At 29.7% G+C, this 20,216-nt stretch overlaps 1 protein-coding gene across 3 annotated transcripts in view; it reads left to right on the top strand.

The window, feature by feature from the left end:
• Positions 1-19,989, top strand: part of LOC132941428 (G-protein coupled receptor dmsr-1-like) — a 164,696-nt gene extending 144,707 nt beyond the window's left edge. For all 3 annotated transcript variants that reach the window (XM_061009474.1, XM_061009473.1, XM_061009472.1), the window contains exons 3-4: positions 5,590-6,025; positions 16,688-19,989. In XM_061009474.1, the coding sequence (XP_060865457.1) occupies positions 5,613-6,025; positions 16,688-17,543 (1,269 nt within the window). In that variant the 5' untranslated portion in view covers positions 5,590-5,612 and the 3' untranslated portion in view covers positions 17,544-19,989. The remainder of the gene's footprint in view (positions 1-5,589; positions 6,026-16,687) is intronic.
• The last annotated feature ends 227 nt before the right edge of the window (positions 19,990-20,216 follow it).

The following is a 20,216-nucleotide window of genomic DNA, read 5'->3' as shown; positions in this document are numbered from 1 at the left end:
TTTTTGAATCGATGATAATAAACCATAATAATTACAAATACATTACTCCATTAGGTATATTTAAAATAATAAAACAATAAATAGGTTTAATCGATTAACTAATATTGATATCGGTAACTAACCAAGTTACCTAATTGTATGGATTGGCTGACACGGTGTGGTCATATAAGTTCTAGACTTTTTATAATATAAACTTAAGAACTGATTAAAATACACTTTTTTTAAAAATGCATGGAAAGTTATATAATATGTGAGAGAAATACCACCCGGACCATATCACATTTGAATTTCTCAGTCAAGGAATGTAAATTTGTTACTAAAAATAGTTTAGGAAAGTTATTCCTATGCTTCGGATATTATAGAGTATGATTTTTGAAATGTGCAAAATGCTTCATACTCCAAAATTTGCACGCTAACAAACGTCACAATTGTTTATTCGCTGTTTCTATAAATAAATCCATACTGTGTTGTCGATGGAATCATATCTCTTTTGATTGGTAAGCAAAATGCTTCACCTTTTTCTATTGACGTTCAACGTACATAATCCACACAAAGTCACCTAAATGTAAGCAACGTCAGGCATCTAATGAATTATGGCGCACACACACACACCATTATAATTTACATGGTTTTATGGTATAACTCTGAACTTAATACAATGAATAACGATGTAAATAAAGATTTAAACAGATAAAATGTATATTATTTATTGACTATATAGGTAACGTAATTTCTGTTATCTTTGAGTTTAATGACAAAATGTTTTTACATGATTGCTATTATTCTGGTTATTTGATTCATCGCCGTATTATGCAGTGGGTATAATAATAATTATTCTATATCATCTAATTCAGTGTTCTATTTCCTTTAGGTACATTTCCGTGTTTTTGTAAAAAGGTCGTATATTGGTCTTGAACGTTGGTTTCCATAATTCCATACCATAATAACAATTAATTTTAAATAACAATTATATAGTAATATCGTAAAATACATAAATTTAAACTGTCAAATAATTACACTCACATTGAAATTTGAGTACAAATTATAAATTATAATCATAATGTAACTATAAATAATACATTTTTCATATTATATTTATTTATTTATTCAATTTGAAAAAAAATCTGATCCCAGCATAATAATACCTACCTATTTTGGCTCATCAATAAAAAATTAAAATATAAAACTGAACAAAATGCATAATATAATATATGTAAAAAGTAATGAATAATTTAAATGTCAAGTATGAGACTTAATTACCAAGTCTGATAATGGTGTGAATAGATGGAATCTTTTTATAGCTTCCATTGTGTATTCTTTTTTTATAATTCATTATTAAAACTTTTAAAAAAAGTCCTGTTAATTAAAATCGAAATCTGAAATTCCAGACGGAGCTTTTATTATCCGTTTTATGTAAAGACGAGAAAAAGCATGTGACCAAATCAAAATTTGAAATGAGATTTTGCATTAATATTATTTTAGATTTTTAGATTTCATCAAATACGAATTTCTATAGCTTACAATTTCTGAGATACTGTATTTAACAGTATTCTCTTAAAGTTGTTGGATAGTATTATATAATAATTATATTAAACTTATTGTAATTAAAAAAATTCTACAGATAATTTTGTACCTTTCTGAAATTTTTATAATATCATTTAGCTGCCATACAGGATTCTTTTGAACAATCACTATTAAACAGATGATGTATTAAAAATAATATTCGACTAAAAAAAATGTACTCCATTCTTTGATCTGTCATTTCCTAACGTGATCTAACGCTAATAAGTAATAACTAACAGTGTAAAATGTAAACTGACTATATATATTATTAAACATTACTATAAATATATTTTATTCAACGTCCAATCACTGGAAAAAATAAATATATTCTTAGTTGTATAATACACCCATAAGGTTTGTGATGAGACTATTTCTTACTGCGTTTTGCTTTTTACATAAGAAGATAAAAAAACAATATTTAGCCAACGATGAGTTTTGTATTGTAAAACTCGCTGTCTTAAGATTACATTTTATGATTCAGGAAAAACAGATGAATAAAGTTTCCGTAAGAATTGAAAAATAAAAGTGTGGATCCATCAAGATTGTATTTTGTCAATATTTCTTTGTCGAAACACCATTGTTATATTTCGTATAGAACCATATTATTATCCTCGTCTGTACACTTGTTAAAATAATAATTATGACCGAAGCCTGGCAGAATGCAGATATTTTCATATTGTGTATGCTCAATGTTGTACAAAGATAATACTTAAAAATTGTCCTCTAAATAATAGATAAAAGATAACAAATTTTATATAGATAAAAAACCGGTACTCGCATAATTTAAGACTTGCATGTGTAAAATAGCATTTCTGCTATAAATATAATAATATAAACATACATTATACCTATAAGTTTAAATTTTTACCCTCATAAACTCATGTGTTTTTTTTTACGATTATGCCCATTGGTGTTTTCAGAGAATGAACAATATACCTACTACAAAATAACTACGGTAAAACACAAGTAATAAACATACACAAAATAACTAAAGCATAAAATAAAATAAATAAGCGTATATATATACCTTAGAAAAATCTGACCCATCTGACCCACAAAAAAAATTGTATACAAAAATAAAATTGAAAATCTCATCACATAAAAATATGATCTAGATAAATCACAACACTGAATTTATGCTGCCGTTTAATCGGTATTTTTCATCCGTCGAAATAGAGACACCGTCATTGTTCGTGTGACAGATATAGTACAGTGGTTCCATATTTATTTACTGTTATAGGTACCTACCGAGTATTGAAGATATCACAACTTACGCGTTCGGACGACGTGTTTCGACTCACCGTATTTCACCTAATTTCTGCTATATGTTTGCTGCAGATGTATTTATTTTTATTTATATTGTGCTCTTTTTTAAATTTTCAAACGAAAAAATATCTCCTGTTCCGCCCAAACCACCAAACCACAATAACGCATTATAAACTCACTGAACTCTGTACAGATAGTATACAGTTCAGTGAATATACTATTATACGCAATAACGCATATAGTATACTATTAACCGTCAACTTTGAATCGTCTGGTGCTTATAATACTCACCTCGAACCAGTGCTTTATTTACGCGTGCGATTTGTGCAATATAGTATAATATGTCTATACCTATTCGATGCCATCGAAAAACTATAATGATTGGTCATATATTATAATATAAGTAAGCTGGATTACAGCTCTAGGGACGACGACGACAACTCCTGCTTTCGATCACGTCTTTGGGAATGGAGGACGATAGCAGAAATCACCCTCCAGAGCTTTCGTTTTTATTTTATTATCTATACGTTCATAATTTTATGGTTTCGTCTATGATGATATTTGCATGACTTTTAATTTTTAATCTCTACGGGCAAACCACAGTTTTTAATTATGTAGGTGTACGTACCTATTTTGTATTAATGTTGACATTGTTGTGAAGCTCTATTCCAGCCGTGGCTTAGAACTTTGAAGCGATACTGGGCGATGAGCTCTTATGATTTTTATATTTCTCAAATTCTATATCCCAATATGAGTTTTGATTGTTGTCTGTGTAAATAGTTTAATTTCAGCTTTTATTCGTCCAAGCACGTAATTTAGAGAAGGAGCTAAGTGCGCGTTCGTGCCGATTTTTTTGTAAAAACACTCTCTTTAACCCTCAAAAATAAAACGTAAGTGCCTATATTATGTGTCTTAAATCTGATACTGTGTCAGAATTTTGTATTTTGAATTTTTATGTTTTCAAATACATTTTTTACTGTGGTTATTGACAATTGACCAACTACGAAGATAGAATTGATGTGATATGTATAAATAATATTATATTATAAAGAACAAATAATATTAAAATTTAAAAAGATAATTTTGACATAGCGCAATATGTTGTCGTTTGTACAAACTTGAAACACGGGATATGATATATACAATACCTATGCATCTTGTTTTGTACATAGATATTTGATATATATATTTTTTCATAACCATATTATACTCAATACTGAATACTCATTATATTGTATTGTTTTAATCGATTATAAAATAAATATAAATATACGTGATTTTATTAAAACCCTACCTCCCCACACTACTTATACCAAGACGAAGTCTAATGTACGTCATCGCCGGGTTTTAGATAAGTATTTTAGTATAATAGTAATAATAATAATAATATGGACATGTTCGCATACCTAGACAGTGTCTAAACGACACCATTGTGGCGAATTTTCTACTTGGAGTCGTAATCTTTTTCACCGTGTATACGATAATTAACAACCCACACGCATCATAAAATATAATATTCTACGGTAAGAGTTTTTGCGGTTGTTCCGTTCGAAGGTTCTATACACAAGGGGACGCGCACGCGTCATACCATATTATATACCTACGTACAACATATATATTATCATAGTCTGCCGTCGTGCGCACCATACAACAACATCACGTATTATAAATATATAATACATAAGTATGGGGTTAAGTCGAAAAAGAATTCGACGGTTTCGGCGCCAACTAAAAACTGTACCACGTCATCATCCACACTCCTCGCGACACACACGGCGACGAAAAGGGTGTTTTATCCGACCGACTATACCGAACGTGACTGCGCGTCGTCGGACGAGCGCAGCGGTTTCCGATTGCTAATCCCGGCCGCGCTAATAAAACGCGTATTATTATATACATATAGGTGTATCGTGTATCGGAGCTTTTTTCGACTTTTGCAGCCCTCCGGTAACGGGTCCCCTCGGAGAGGGTGTATAATAATAATACTAATATAATATTATAATGCGCGCCAGGAAAGTTACCTGCAGATTAAACACACCCGCGGACAGCCCGCTGCACCGTCAGCACCGCGACGATGCATAATATTATATTTTGTTTATTTATTCAAATATGCGGACAATGAGTCCTAGCTATTGAGATTTGAATATTATATAAGTGCTAAAAATTAGTTCCATTAATATATACAATAACAATATTAACATATTTATTTATTTATTTAACAGCCATAATTCCCAATAGAACAATAAGACAGTGTACACAGTAACTACACAGTAGATTGCAATTAAATAACACTACGCAGTTAAAGAATTAACAATAATAATTAAAGAAAAACAGAATAAATAAATTATTAATGTAGGTAACAGATGGCAGAGTAATAACAATAAGGAAGAATACTAATAATAATAGGAGAAATGTAAAAGAGGCTTAGGTGCTCATTCCCACACGTTAAATAGGGTAGTTCCTACTTCCTACCATAATAAATTAGCGAGTGAAACGGGACAATAAAAGAATAATTGAACTTATTGGAACGACCTGCACAAGCATCTATAGCCCAGATAACAACATTTAAATGTTATTTGTCAACGTTTTTTAAAAATGATACATAATATTGTATAAAACAATTAATTATCCATAAGCTTAACAATAGTCTGCAATACTTTTGTATATTTTATTTAAAATCGTTTGGCATACTACCGTATGTCGTTTCCACGTGATAATAATTCGTTTGCGAATTTTAAGTTTTCTACTTTATTCCTCCAGGTGAGAGACCCGCGCGCGCACGGATGGAGCGAGGTAACGGGACTTCTGGAGCGGGTGGCGGTGCCGCGCACGTCTCGCCCTACTGCGGTGATCTTCTGGTCGACTTGCACGACGTGTACGTCCACTACCACGGTTATGCCAGCCTGCTGGTATGCGCGTTCGGTTCGGTTGCCAACGTGCTAAACATCGCCGTGCTGACACGCAAGGAAATGGTCTCGCCCACCAACGCCATACTGACCGGGCTAGCCGTGGCTGACCTATTGGTTATGGTCGAGTACGTGCCGTTCGCCTACCACATGTACCTCCGGCCAGCCAACTATCCGCGCGCCGACCGCTTCTCCTACAACTGGTCCCTGTTCGTCTTACTCCATTCGGACTTTTCGCAAGCATTCCACACCATATCCATATGGCTGACGGTCACCCTGGCCGTGTGGAGGTAAGTTTAGCACTCGCATTTATAATATAATATAATATAATATTATAAAAGCACGCGTGGATTTGAAAGTGTAAATTGCATTGTTTCCCAAATGTCCTGAAATATTGCATTCCAAGCACAAAATTAATTTCATCCACCAATGATAAATTAAAAATGAAACTTCTATTTTGTCTTTTTTCTTTTATTTTTAAAGCAATTTTTGTAGTTTATAAGGTATTTTTTTAAAAATGTTTTTTTTTTTTTATAGAAATGGATAAAATTTGATAAAAATTTACTATTAGACTATATCAGTTTATCCCACTCAAAAGGAATAAAGAAAACTGTAATATTATTTATTTCGCTTCGTCGTAATGGTAATTGGTAATATATTCGTGTTTTCAACTACATACCAGTCAAAGGTGGCAAATGCTACACAATGGTCTGAGAAACAAAATTTTAATATTAAGACACAAATATTAGAGTACATAACGTGTTTAGCTTCCTTAGAACTTAAAAATAAAATACGTGTTGTAAGATTGTTTAGTATAAAATAATCAATTTATAAAGCTAATTGATATAAATGTTTACAAGTTGAATTTTGAATTACCTAGGTAAGTTTTAAAGTTTAGGCAGGAGGCTAGCAAAAAGCATTTTCATAGTAAGTGTGTGTGTATGTACGAGGGCATAGTGAACACTTTAAATATATATTTATACATAAATACAGACAGGATAACAATTTAAAAAAAAGAACAAAGTGTACAAATATTTAAAATTATGAAAAGAAAATATTATGATAAAAAAATTTATTTTAGTACCTGACAAGATAAGTGGATTACTCTGTAAATAAAGAGTAGACTCTCAACATCTCACAAGTCAAGGGCAATAAAAAAAAGTTAACATATCAAAAAATGTTAACCCTTTATTTTATTAAATAGAAAAACCTAATCAATGAGAAGATTATTTTGTTCAAGGTAATGAAATATCAATATAATAATATTATTATTGTGTCGTTGTAAGTCTTCGGGAGTCCAATATAATTATTATAGTTGTTTGAGACGTATTTAGAGTTTTGATGCCCTAGGTAAAGTTTTGATGATGCCATCCCTACCCCGCCTTAAACGAAATGTGTCACTGCGACTATTTGGACACAAAAAGTTAGCAAGAACTTAGAAACACTCAATATTTGAGACGTGCATGTCAAATCTTCCGGTTTCTTCGTCATAAAATATTTGTCTAACTTAGGAACTTTATAAATAGGTAATAACAAGTGCAATTATTTTCTATGGATAATTTAACAAAAAGCTGCACAACTTAACTAATTATTAATAATTTGCCATTAATTTTAATATGCTATTGCTTTTATAATATTGAAAAATGATCAGATTGTATCAATCAAAGTACAAAATAATAAAAAAGAATTAGTATAACAATAAATAATAACCATTGTTAACAGATATAAACCATAAACCACAACAAAACTGAAAATAAGATTTAAGTATTCACTTCTGAGTATTCTCTCCACTCAGTTAAGTACATCTAATAGATGGTTTACTAACAACAACATAAAAGTGGAAAATAAAAATGATTAAAATATGAAATAGAAATGTAGTAACTACTAACTATTAATTATAAATTAGATTAATACAATTTAAAAGATAATTTCGATTTTCTACTTCCTAGCGGTTCATCAGCAATGGGTGCTTACTGCTGTGTTAACCGTAAGTCCATATCACAGATTTCAATTCATAATAATTTTATAATATGAGACAAATAGACAATATAAATAATATTTTACTTGGCATTATACCAAAAATAAAATTACACAATAAAATAATATTGATTTTCATTTAAAATTGCGATATGATAAACATAATATTTACGAATTTTGATTGACGATGGACGATGGACGATGGCTGTAGGTTTTGGACAGTAATATATTATACTTCCACATCTAAATCCCTAAAAAAATTGCCACTCACAGAGGTAGGAGCACTAAATGTAAATTATACTTGCATATATCTACTTCAGAAACTATTAAGGATCAATTTATACCTCATTTAAAATGTCTGGTTACTCTGCACAGGGATTGTAAAATACTAAAGACATAAGTATCCTACTTCCCATATTACGGGAAAATAGTAAATACGAACGACAATGTACACGTGGTGCGTATATAGCATTCGTTAAGTCCGAAACGCTCTGGGAGGCTTACCCTAGGAGGCTTCGACTCCGTGGTATCGTTTTTAATCACCAGATGCATTTGATTTTAGTATTGTTATAGCTTTAAGACCTGCAGAGGTGGAAAACAATTGAAACTCAATTCAAAAGAACCTACTGCAGGCTACGGCATAACCTACAATATACAACGCGTGTAATATATAGGTATACATTTTATGTTGCTTGCGATAGACTTCCAAGGAGACAGATATACAGAAACCTTTTTGAATATATATGAATCACAACCCCAGTGACTTATTATTAAACCTGTAACATTTGCATAACATTTGGGCCAAAACTATGAGCATTTCTATCTAATAATCCCAAGGGTTCTCAAACCCTATACAATCTGCCAGTATCATACATTTTTGGTTTATGTATTTATTTTTGGACAATTTCCAATATGATATACTATATTCTCCCTCTGACCTCTGTGGAGAAAAATACCTAACTGTTACACGGTTCGCTGAATACTAAATAAGTGTGCTAGTCATATAAGATCAAATGGTCAAAAATTATAAGACAACCGCTAAATGTGTAAAAAAAAAACTAATAAATTAAATCACACGAATCCGTAAAATCATATTAACTGAAGGTTATGTCTGATGCTAAAATATAATATACGTTTTACTTATATTATCGATTTCTGTTGAAGTCGATGACAAATTATTTTTACATCACAATAGGTACTATACGTCTATACCCGTATACAATTTTTCTATAATTCGGTAAAAATTTTCCGATTTTCCGATTTGCATTTTCTTAATTTTATTTTAATTTAACATATAATTATGCGAATAAGCAGAAACTAAATTACTTGGTAAATACCAATATGAAATAAAGTAGTTTATAACTAATTTATATAATCTCTCATATATTTCAGAGAAATATTTCTGCGATTCGTAGTCAGAATTCATATTTAATATAAGCCCCAAAAAAAATTAAGGACGAGACCATCAACATTTGAATTTTGAAACATCATAAAAATTAATAATTTCAACTAGTCTGTATAGCTTGCTTTAGTTTATGAGCAATTAAAGTTGAATATAATTAAATTAATTATGTACTATAGGTATTGTAAAGATAACTGTTTCATTTTAATGATAGAACGAAATTACAAATATAACCAGTTATATTTACGAATTTTTAGTGGACAATTATATCTATAGTTCATATTTATTTAAGTTAAATTCGAACTTTAAATTAATATTATAATTTATTCAATTATTCAGACTATGGTAAAGTTACTCCAGGAATGATTTCTATAGATTCTATTCTCTACGAATACTGAAAAAGATTTTTCTTTTTTTTCCGTAGTGAAAAAAAGTCAGAGTTAACTTGGATTTATGATTGTAGAATCCTTTTACTATTTTTCAACAAGGTTTAGTTTTCCACGGGCAATTTCATTAATTTTTTCGAATTCATCTAGGATTTCAACGGACAATGGCAATTTTTTAAGAGTTTGCATTTAAGGTCGAGCGTGGAAATCGTGATACGACCGAAGGTGACAAGATTAAGTGAGTTGTGTCGATAGGCCATAATTAACTGTAAGAGTAGGTATAGTCATTGATTGTTTCACTTTATCATTGAAGTCGATTTAAAGTCCGGTGGAGTATTGCTTTTTTTTCAATGGAAAAAAAATAAACCTACACAAATAATAGCAATAATCAATATTATACTCTCTAAATTCAATTTATATTTTTACACTTAAAAATATACTATTGTTTATATACGTACCTACTTCAGTTTATATTTAGCTAAACATTAATATTTCATAAATAAAATCAAGAAGTTATAGGTATATATTGTATGATGTATAATTATTTATAGTAGGTACCTGTTAAATTAATATGTTATACAAAAAAAGATATTTTGATAAGTAAGATAGAATATACTATTCCAAAGAAATTTTGTTTGAACGACTTGTGCATTCAACGATACCAATGATCTATATAAATATATGAATAGAAAAAAATCACATTATTTTTATAGTTCAATTATCCAGTACATTTGAATAATAAATAATAGAAACTGTAAATTTATTAAAATCTAATTACCTAGTGGTTGAAGCTAAGTTTAATACAAAAAATAATAATAATTTATAATTATGGTTTATTTTTAGTCAGTAAAAACTATTAAAGGTCTTCTACCTTTTAAGTAAGCTGCGGGCCACCTATTATTTTTAAAATTTTTACTGATCGCATTCGTAATAAAAAGATGTATTTCTTACAAAAATTTCGTTTTTATTATTTTAACACATACCAATTAAATTTATATTTTATTTTTGGTGGGATATTTTTGTTTTACATTGTTTTTCCTTAAATAATTGTTTTATTTATGGTTATATTTGAGACGATGCAATCCTCAGCGAGTTTTCTAGGTTATAGTTAACCAAGAATAAGACAAATATATGCTATGCTTAAAATGTATTAGTGGGCCTTAAATAAAGACCAGACGGGCCGCGGGATGAAGACCCCTGTACTATACTAATATATTAGACCTTATTTCTATAACAGGTAACTAATTTTTACTTTAACTTGAAATCAATTAAAACTTTATATTTATTTATATTTATAAAATATGCAGAGCTATTAATTTTAGTAATTTTACACAGAAATTAAACATCTAATGAGTCTAAGATAATTTTTTGTACAACTAAAGGGTCCCGGTGCATGTTTTCAAATTTTCCACAATTCTATAAAATTTGAAAATTAAATTTTATATTTTAGTTGCCACCTCAATTATAAGACTTTTCAACTAATCTAATACCCGATACCTATTTAGGGGGGCTTGATAGGGTGTATTCTATCGAAAAAATTACTTTACGGAAATAACTCTCAAGCTTTGTAGAATTGTCGGATTTTGATGAAAATTTTTTTATTTGAAAGATGAAGACTTCCTACAGTCCACATAAATCTCTGATTTTGTATTTTATTTCAAAAAATTGTATAACAAAATTGTAAAAAAAATGCTTTTTATCTTGTATTTTTTTAGACATATTATAAAGTTTAAGAAAATGAGAATAAACTATTGAAAAACAGAGATCGATGCGGGCTGTAGAATGTTTTCCTCTAGCAATTAAAAAAAAAATTATGAAATTTGGTTGATTCTACAAGGCGGTATCGTTATTCCCGCAGAGTGTATTTTTCAAGACAAAATGACATCGACACCGGGCGCCTCAACAAAATATAACACTGACAATACCTAATATTAAAAATATGTTTATGATACATATGAAAATATCTTTAAAATTTACTTGAGTAGTATACAATCTAAGACAGCTGTTTGAATATTCAACATAAAATAGAATTTTAATGATTAGCAGTTCAACTGTATCTATTTAAAAATAAACAAATTAAACATGTTAAATTAATTGTATTATTTAGTTGAGGTTAGTTGAGGTTAATTGTAGGTTAATTGTATTATTTAGTTGAGGTTTGCTTAGAATTCTTCCAAGAACATATTAATATGATGATTCCTACACAATTTATGATGTCGCCTTATATTATATCATTGTTGTCTATTGATCGCATCCAGTTGATTCCTCCACGTGTTAAGTACAAACTACAAAGTACTTATTCTCTACTGATTTTTGTATGAAATAAATTAGGATTTTAGCAATCAGGTCAAAAGTATCCGATAACACGTCGCGTCAAACCAAACAATTTAATCTTATATAAGTTGTTTATGTCCAACGCGCTTCTAAAGGCACGCTCAAGCTTTAAACAAATATATACTTTATATGCGTGTTTTGTAACATCTTAATTTGATAAAAAGTATTACATATTTCGATGACCCTATAAATAAGAATTGTTTTATCAAAATAATCTAATGAATAACGTACAATAAATCCTTAATATTTTAGTAATATCTTTACCTAGGCACTTCAAAATATACATTATGTAGGTTAGCTACACCTACCCAACTACCTACTTAATTTTTTTGGTACACAATTTCGAGAATTTTAGTACATAATGTGTAAACAATCTTAATGTGAATTAAAAAATTACACACTTTATATAATTTAGGCCAATTTATTAAATCACGATAATTCAAAATACATTACGTATATTGGACCTATATTTGTATTTCATATAGGTACCATCCAAACATTCAGTCAGCAACATATTTCTATAAAGGCATATACACGAGTTTATAACACATAACTCCGACAAAGAAAAGAAAACATTTAATTCAAGTCGCGTGCATAAAATGTGAAAGCTTTTAGATTTCTTGCAAATATGTGACAGACTGTTACATCTTTAGAACATATAAAAGATACGAAAATGAAAAGACGTCGTTTTATTTCATCCACAAAAAATAAAAAATAAATAGATTAGGTTATATAAATAAAAATTTTTTTTAAGAGTGGAATAACCTACTTCTGATTTAATGTGTATTTCTTACAAATTAAAAAATAATTTATGGGTTATATATATTGATTGAATAATGGCATGTTGTATAAGATATAATTACTTTACCATATTATTATAACACTTTATCTTGTGTAATTATTGCTAAACTTTTTATGACGTTTTGAGCCCTTTTTGAAACGATGAACTTATAATTTATAAAGGACGTACACTTATACATATTAATTTTATGAGTTATGGCATGAATAAATAAAAATTGATTTTGAAATTGTATACATTTTTAATTGCACAAAACCAGTCTACGGGCATTCAAAAACAACGTACCGCACATCAATTGTAATTTATATTTAAATATAAGTAATTTTGTGTTTTTATTTGTAAATAATCGATTGATAACTTATTGACTATATTATTACAGTAAAATATAAATTCATAAGTTAATAATAATCAAATTTTAATCTGCTGTTAATTAAAATCGATTACTGTCTATATCATCGCTGGTAAAATACTATATTTTAAAAAATATGTTAAAATTACAAACGTGAATTAACTTTGGATGTGGAATACAAATATTTATAAAAACATAGGTAATTAAAATTTTTGTTTTACTTGAGATACAACTTTTATAATAATTAATTATAATTGTAGTAATAATGAGGAAAAACGTACGTTATGAAAAAAGTACCAAACTCCATTTAGTAGATGAATGTTATTTTTTACATTTTTTTGTTATGATCTTTCATTTTTAGTAAAAAATATCCTTTTAATAATAATTTAATTTCTTAGGTAACAAATTAAATAAAATGTATTTTGATTTATTTTATCATTATAATTAAATTTTAAGCAAAAGTTTTTTTTTTTTTTTTTAATTTAATTAAAATTGTATGTGTCAAAAATTATGAAGGTAACGATCCCAGCCACTTTTACCACTTTTAGCCACACATACCTGTATTAATTATACCTATAGAATCACAGAATTCGATTTGCTCAATTTGGTACAGGATAGTGTTGTATTTCACTATTAAAGATTTGAAAGCTAAGTAATAATTCATTGCGTTTGAAAAATGATTTGGAGCTCAAAAAATGAAGTTAAAATCATCGTAGGTCAGTCGATTTTCGTCTAAATTTGACGATGGTATTTGATATTTTTTTCTTTACGCTTAGAAAAACTAATCGAAAAATTACCTCTTCAAAGTAGGTACCAAATAGACTCGATTCCCAATTTAATATTTATAGGTATCGTCACTTGAAAGTTTTCTATTTCTTCTACTCAAGAAAAGTGTTCGCAGAATAAATATTAAATGATAAAAAAAATAACACATTGGATAATATCAATACATTCCCTGTACGTCATAGTCCTTACTACTTATATAGTTATATCTAAATGCCTTATAAAATGTTAAAAATTCATCATATTATTCCAAACAACTATGGAAATATTTTTTCCAAGTATTTCTATATTATATAGTTTGAATAATGTATGGTGGATTTTGTACATCATTTTCAAGTACTGTAATGAAAACTGCCCATTAAAAAAGTGTTAAAGCATCTTTTAAATATCTAAGGAATATCAGTTAATATACCTAAAACTTGAATATGTCAAAGTTGTTTGATAACTTACTTTTATACATGTACAACATTTATAACTTAAATAAAAGATTATTGAAAATAATATTTATTAAATATATGTATATTCTGAATGACTACATTTAAAAAATTTTAAATAAATTACTCTATTAAAATATTCTGTCAATTTATTACGTTTAACAATTAATTATAAGGATTCCAGCTATGTCTAATGAATTTTTATTACGACAATACACGTATATAGCTTAGATTAATTTAAAATACTATACTTATAGGCTATAATATAACATTTACGGTGTCCTAATCGATCAAATTATGTTTCCATACAAGTTTCGTAAATACACTATTTGAAAAATATATATTATTATTTTTCAAATGAAACTACTATAAATCGGCACCTTACTTAATTTAGAGTCTCTTAAGAGCGTTTCTTAAAAAAAATGAATTCCGATCACAATTTGCGAGTAAAAAAAAATACTTTTCGAAAAAATAAAACTTCAACCACAGAATAATAATCAAATACGTGATATGTAATTCTATACAATATTATGAATGGACAATAACGTCCGAATAAAGAAACACACACGGCCAGGATTGTGGGTGAATCTGCAGTTATCGTCATTATTATACGTCTTGTCGTTGGGGAATTGTAAGGTCCTACACGATAGTATCAGGTAAAAAATTGCATACGCTTATTCCTATAAATGAGATGTTTAAGTAAGCAAGTTCCCGCATGATCATAAAAATGAGTTTGTTAATTCCTACATGATGAAAAAGTACCTATTAAACAACCACAACATTATTGCTGAATTTTAAAATGAAACATTTATAAGTATAATAACTTTTTACGTTGTCAAGAATAAAATATGAATTTTAAATTTTTTAAGATAATTGTATGAATAATTTTTACCATTAATACCTATACTATCATGACATCTATGTATAGAAACTTACATATTACATTATATTTTCAACCGCCTGGGAATTAACCTGTGTTATTTTTCTACCATGTAGGAACTAATATATGAATTTTTTACCCGTTATAGGTCTCGCGTAGGAGCACCTTAGTTGCGTCCCGTAAAAATGATATCCACGAATTGCGTCCCACTAATCACTATATTGGTCGGGTAGTATAATGTTTTTTTTTTCGTTTTCACGGGTTCTCCGTTGTGTATTTATACGAGGATCCTGGGCTCATACTAACATACAAAATTTAAATAAAAATGAGTGGATTGTTTTCTCGATTCCTGGTTAACAAGCAATAATAAGCAAAATTTCATTCATCGTTATCACGGTCAATAACAACTAGGATCAATAATTATACTCTATTATCGATGCATTGTTTAATGTATTTATATACATAATATAAGTATATAATATTTAGTATCACACTGTTTTGGATTTATCAAACTGTGTAAAAATACTTGATTAGGTAAAGTGTAATCAGATTATAAAATAAAATAACAAGGTTAAAAATTGCATAAAGTTTATCAAAAAGTATAAACTTAATTTTTAATGGATTTATGATTATATTGGTATTATATACTAAGTTATTTTATTATATTATTGGCTATATTGATTTTTGATTTGATTCAAGTGATTTGACGTACTTATTTTTTGTTACATTCGACAATCACATTTTTTCATTAACTTATGATTATATTTATATTATTTATTTATTAGTTTTATTACTTATATTATATTATTGATCACATTGACTCTTGATTGAATTCCACGTATACTTATTTGCTGTTTTGTTACATCATAATTTTACATGCAACAAACACATTTTTATATATAGGTATTATGTATTTAATAAATAGTTTTTTATGAACTACCGATTAAAATACACAAATTCCTTTACTGATCAAGAACATGTTTTTTTTCTGCCAAAAAAACCAGTTTCCTGATTTAAGCGTACCTCTTCTACATATTAAAACCAAAAGATACTATACCCGGTTCCACCAAAGTGTATTTTTATGAAATGACGCCAAATACTTCTTGAAAATCTTATGTTCTAATCATTATATATCAGTAATATCACACAAGTATCCATTATATACCTACTTATATCGATTATAATATGTAAATATTTTTTTTCAAATACGAATATAATTAAACTAGTAATTAAATAAATTAGTATAATACATTTAAAAAATCAAACATCCATTATATTCAATATTTTTTTAAATGTCATGATACAAATTTGACTTGAATACTATAATAAATATTATAATATAAACCAAAATACTTTTTACAAATTCCATTTAACAACAATATTTGCTATTTAGTGTTAGACTAAATAACATCTGCTAAATAAATAAAAAAAAATTCCCAACTCACATATCAACGGGATTTGGAGCTTTTTAATTTGGACAGAGAAGGGGCTGTGCTGGAAACGGGTAACACCCCAGATCTTTTGGAACACAATTCATATACTTTTTTCACGGTACCTCTTATATTCGTCCAAGTCATTAACTATGCTGTTTTGTCCGGATTTCCGTAGGTATGTTGCCGTGGTTCATCCTCAGATCAACCGGATATGGTGCCGGATGGAGACCACTCTGTCGGCGATCGCGTTGGGCTACCTGGTGTGCCCGATCATCTGCATACCCAGCTACCTGTCGTTCAACCTGTTCTCCCGAGTGGAGACGTTGGACGCGAACGGCAACCGTCCGGCATCGGCGCTGCAGTCAGCGTTGCGGCGGGCCAATAACGGCACCGATGTCCACACCGGCCATGGTACCGGCGGAGGAGGCTTTAGCATAGGCACCAGTGGAGGCGGTGGTGAAGTCGGTGGAGGTGGTAACGACGGCGGCGGGCCTCTGCGCAACGTCACCCTATACTACGTCAACGTCAGCGACCTGGCCACGTCCACGTATCTGGCCGACATAAATTTCTGGGTGTACAGCGTCGTCATCAAGATCATACCGTGCGTGGCACTCACCGTTCTCAGCTTGCGACTGATATGCGCGCTACTGGAGGCCAAACGCCGCCGTGCCAAGTTGACGGGCAGTGGCCGCAAGTCGGCCGACAAGGAGCGGCAAACGGACCGGACCACCCGGATGTTGTTGGCCGTGCTCTTGTTGTTCCTGATCACCGAGTTTCCGCAGGGCATATTAGGCCTGCTCACGCTGCTGCTCGGCAAGCGGTTCTTCCAGGACTGCTACCAGAACATGGGCGAGGTTATGGACATGCTGGCGCTGGTCAACTCGGCCATCAATTTCATACTGTACTGCGTGATGAGCCGGCAGTTCCGCAACACGTTCAGCCTGCTCTTCCTGCCGTCCTGGATCTCCAAGGCCGAGTCACATGCTCTGTCACACGGTAACCCAACCACCACGCAAGTCACGCAAGTCTAAGGCGGCGGCTTCGACGGTGTCGTTGCGACGTTGCCCCCCGTTAACCCGTCGTCGTTGTCATATCGATAACGCGACACCCACCTCACAATACCCACCACCCATCGATCGCCAACTTCGACGGCGGTGACGACAATGATACTATTATAACGTATATAGGCGGTAATTCACCAAGGATTCTCACTCACCATTTTCACATCAATAATGTAAATTGTTTAATTTGTTCAAATTCTGATCTCTGGAATTTTCAGGTAATTTGTAGGTATTTTTTATGCTGAAATACTCAGATTTCTTATAATTTTTTATGAGAAGTTCCTGTGACGATGCCAACTTTTGCTTTTCAAATGAGAACCACCCTTTTTACTGTAGACTATTTAGCAAATGATTATTTGTTTTTGGAATCTTCAATGTATCCATGTTATAATAAATTAATAAACTATAATGATATAATAAACTAGGTATGATGGCAACGAACCAATTTTTGTATTATGTTGCGCAAAGATGGCGACGGTCTTTCGCTACTTTTCATTGGTTTAGATAATATTATCATAATAAGAAATTTAAAAACGGCGAAAGACCAGCGCCATTTTTGTCAAAGTGATGGTCGGCGGGTGAAGAAGATGCGTATCACGATGTGTACATCATATCTAGTTTATTATATCATGAATGTATCTAAATACTAAAATTGTTCTTAGTATTAAAAAATATAACCTTTAAGTATTCATGAAAATTGCAAAAATCAGAACTTGAATAAATGCATTATTAAAGGAAAAGAGAGAGTGGTCAGCGAATCACCCTGTTTATAAACATTGTCTCGTTACGTTTTGGCCGTCTTTAAGACTCAGAATTCTAATACTTAAATGTTAATGATAATTACAAAGCGACCACACAGGGTTATTGTTTTTAATCTACACGCTGTTTTTAGCACTAAACAATTTCACTGTTCATGTTTCGAGCCTTTTTCACTATTCCGCTGGTTCCAAGCTTCATATCCGTACCGAATTTCGTTCAAATTCCTTTACATCACTCATTCAAGTACTATCCACTTTCGAACAACGTTTAAATAATAATTTACTGGCGCAACAATTATAGCCCATATTTATATACATAAATAGGCAGTTTTAGTCCACAGAATACAACTAATTTATGGATCAGCATTTCATTAGATTATCAAAATAATAATAATAATATAATAACGTTTGCCTTTGATCATCAAGCAGAACATTTGGTTTAGATTTTCGGTATACATTGTATTGTTCTGTATTCAACAAAATATTTCGATCATTTCATATGTCCATAATTAATAAGTAATAACATTACCTACATATTGTATTCAAATTAAGTAAAATAGTTGTGTAAAAAAAGTCATTTATTTCCGTTTTAGTTTTAGTCATGTAGTGATTTCAGCAGTGTAAGTCGGACAAAAAGTGCTGACCTCTAGATGTTTTTGGTTCCTTAGTTTCCGCGAGGTACCTATTATACGAACAATAATTTTATTGCGATTTCTAATGAAATAGATTTTAACAACAACTTTTTAAAGTAAAGTGAATGTTTCAACATATTCTGCGGTAATTGTCAACGCGTTTAAAATATTATTATTTTAATTTGTACAACTTGAAAGTCGAAGATAACCAAACTATTACATACACGAAGATTGCATTGCTATAATGGCTTATAATTATACTACTGCAATTATTATAGTAAGGTCTATGAAAATGTTGTTATACTTAAACGAAAGTATTCAGCAAAAGTCAAATCACCGATGGATTCACTCCGTAATGAGAATCATAAAAGTGACTAACCCTAACACTATGCGATTGTGTTGGATTTTTAATTTAATAATACCAAAATGAAATGATGAATAAAATTAACAAATTTTTATGTTAATAAAAAAAAACTATGTTAAATTTACAAAATCCATCTATTTATTAATGAAAAAAAATTTATTAATTTGTGCATGTTGATTTATATACACGAATTCTATTAAAAAATTAGAATTATGTGTTTATTGTTAAGAACTACAATGAATTAAGTACCCAATGTTATATATTAACTATATAGTTAAATAATTATTGTACTTGTACATAAGCATAAACATTAAAAACATTTTGACATTTATATTAATCTTTATGATGAAAATATTGTTATATTAAAATTAATAAAATTAGAATATTCTGTAAATTGTTAGTTAAAATATAAAATAGGTAGATAGGGTTATAAAGTATAATTTAGTCTTTAGAGAGACTATCTATCAGATGTTATATTTTTATTTGTTCGCGTTTGATAAGTGTTTTTGTAATTAAAATATTATTAGCACGAATTTTTATTGAATAATAAAACATGTTGTATTTATTTATAGCTTTTGAAAGAATTTTTGGTCATATACATTTCAATGTTTTCGTAGATCGTAGTTAACTAATCGTTTTTCTAATTTTTTTGTTTGTACAAAGAACATACAACATTTGATGTATTATAAATTATAATTATGCATTATATTTTATGAATTATCCAATAAAAAAATTATGTGCTTTAGTTTGGACTAACTTTATTTAGAAAGTTATCTTCAGTATTTATTCCTCAGATAATCCAACTCTTCAGTTTAATCGTAAATGGCCTAAACACTTTTCATTAGTTTCACCTTCAAATAAAAAAAAAAACTAAATTTAACTAACATTT

This window comes from Metopolophium dirhodum, chromosome 3, assembly GCF_019925205.1.
Source record: "Metopolophium dirhodum isolate CAU chromosome 3, ASM1992520v1, whole genome shotgun sequence".
Taxonomy (NCBI): domain Eukaryota; kingdom Metazoa; phylum Arthropoda; class Insecta; order Hemiptera; family Aphididae; genus Metopolophium; species Metopolophium dirhodum.
This window is presented reverse-complemented; position numbering and strand designations above follow the sequence as displayed.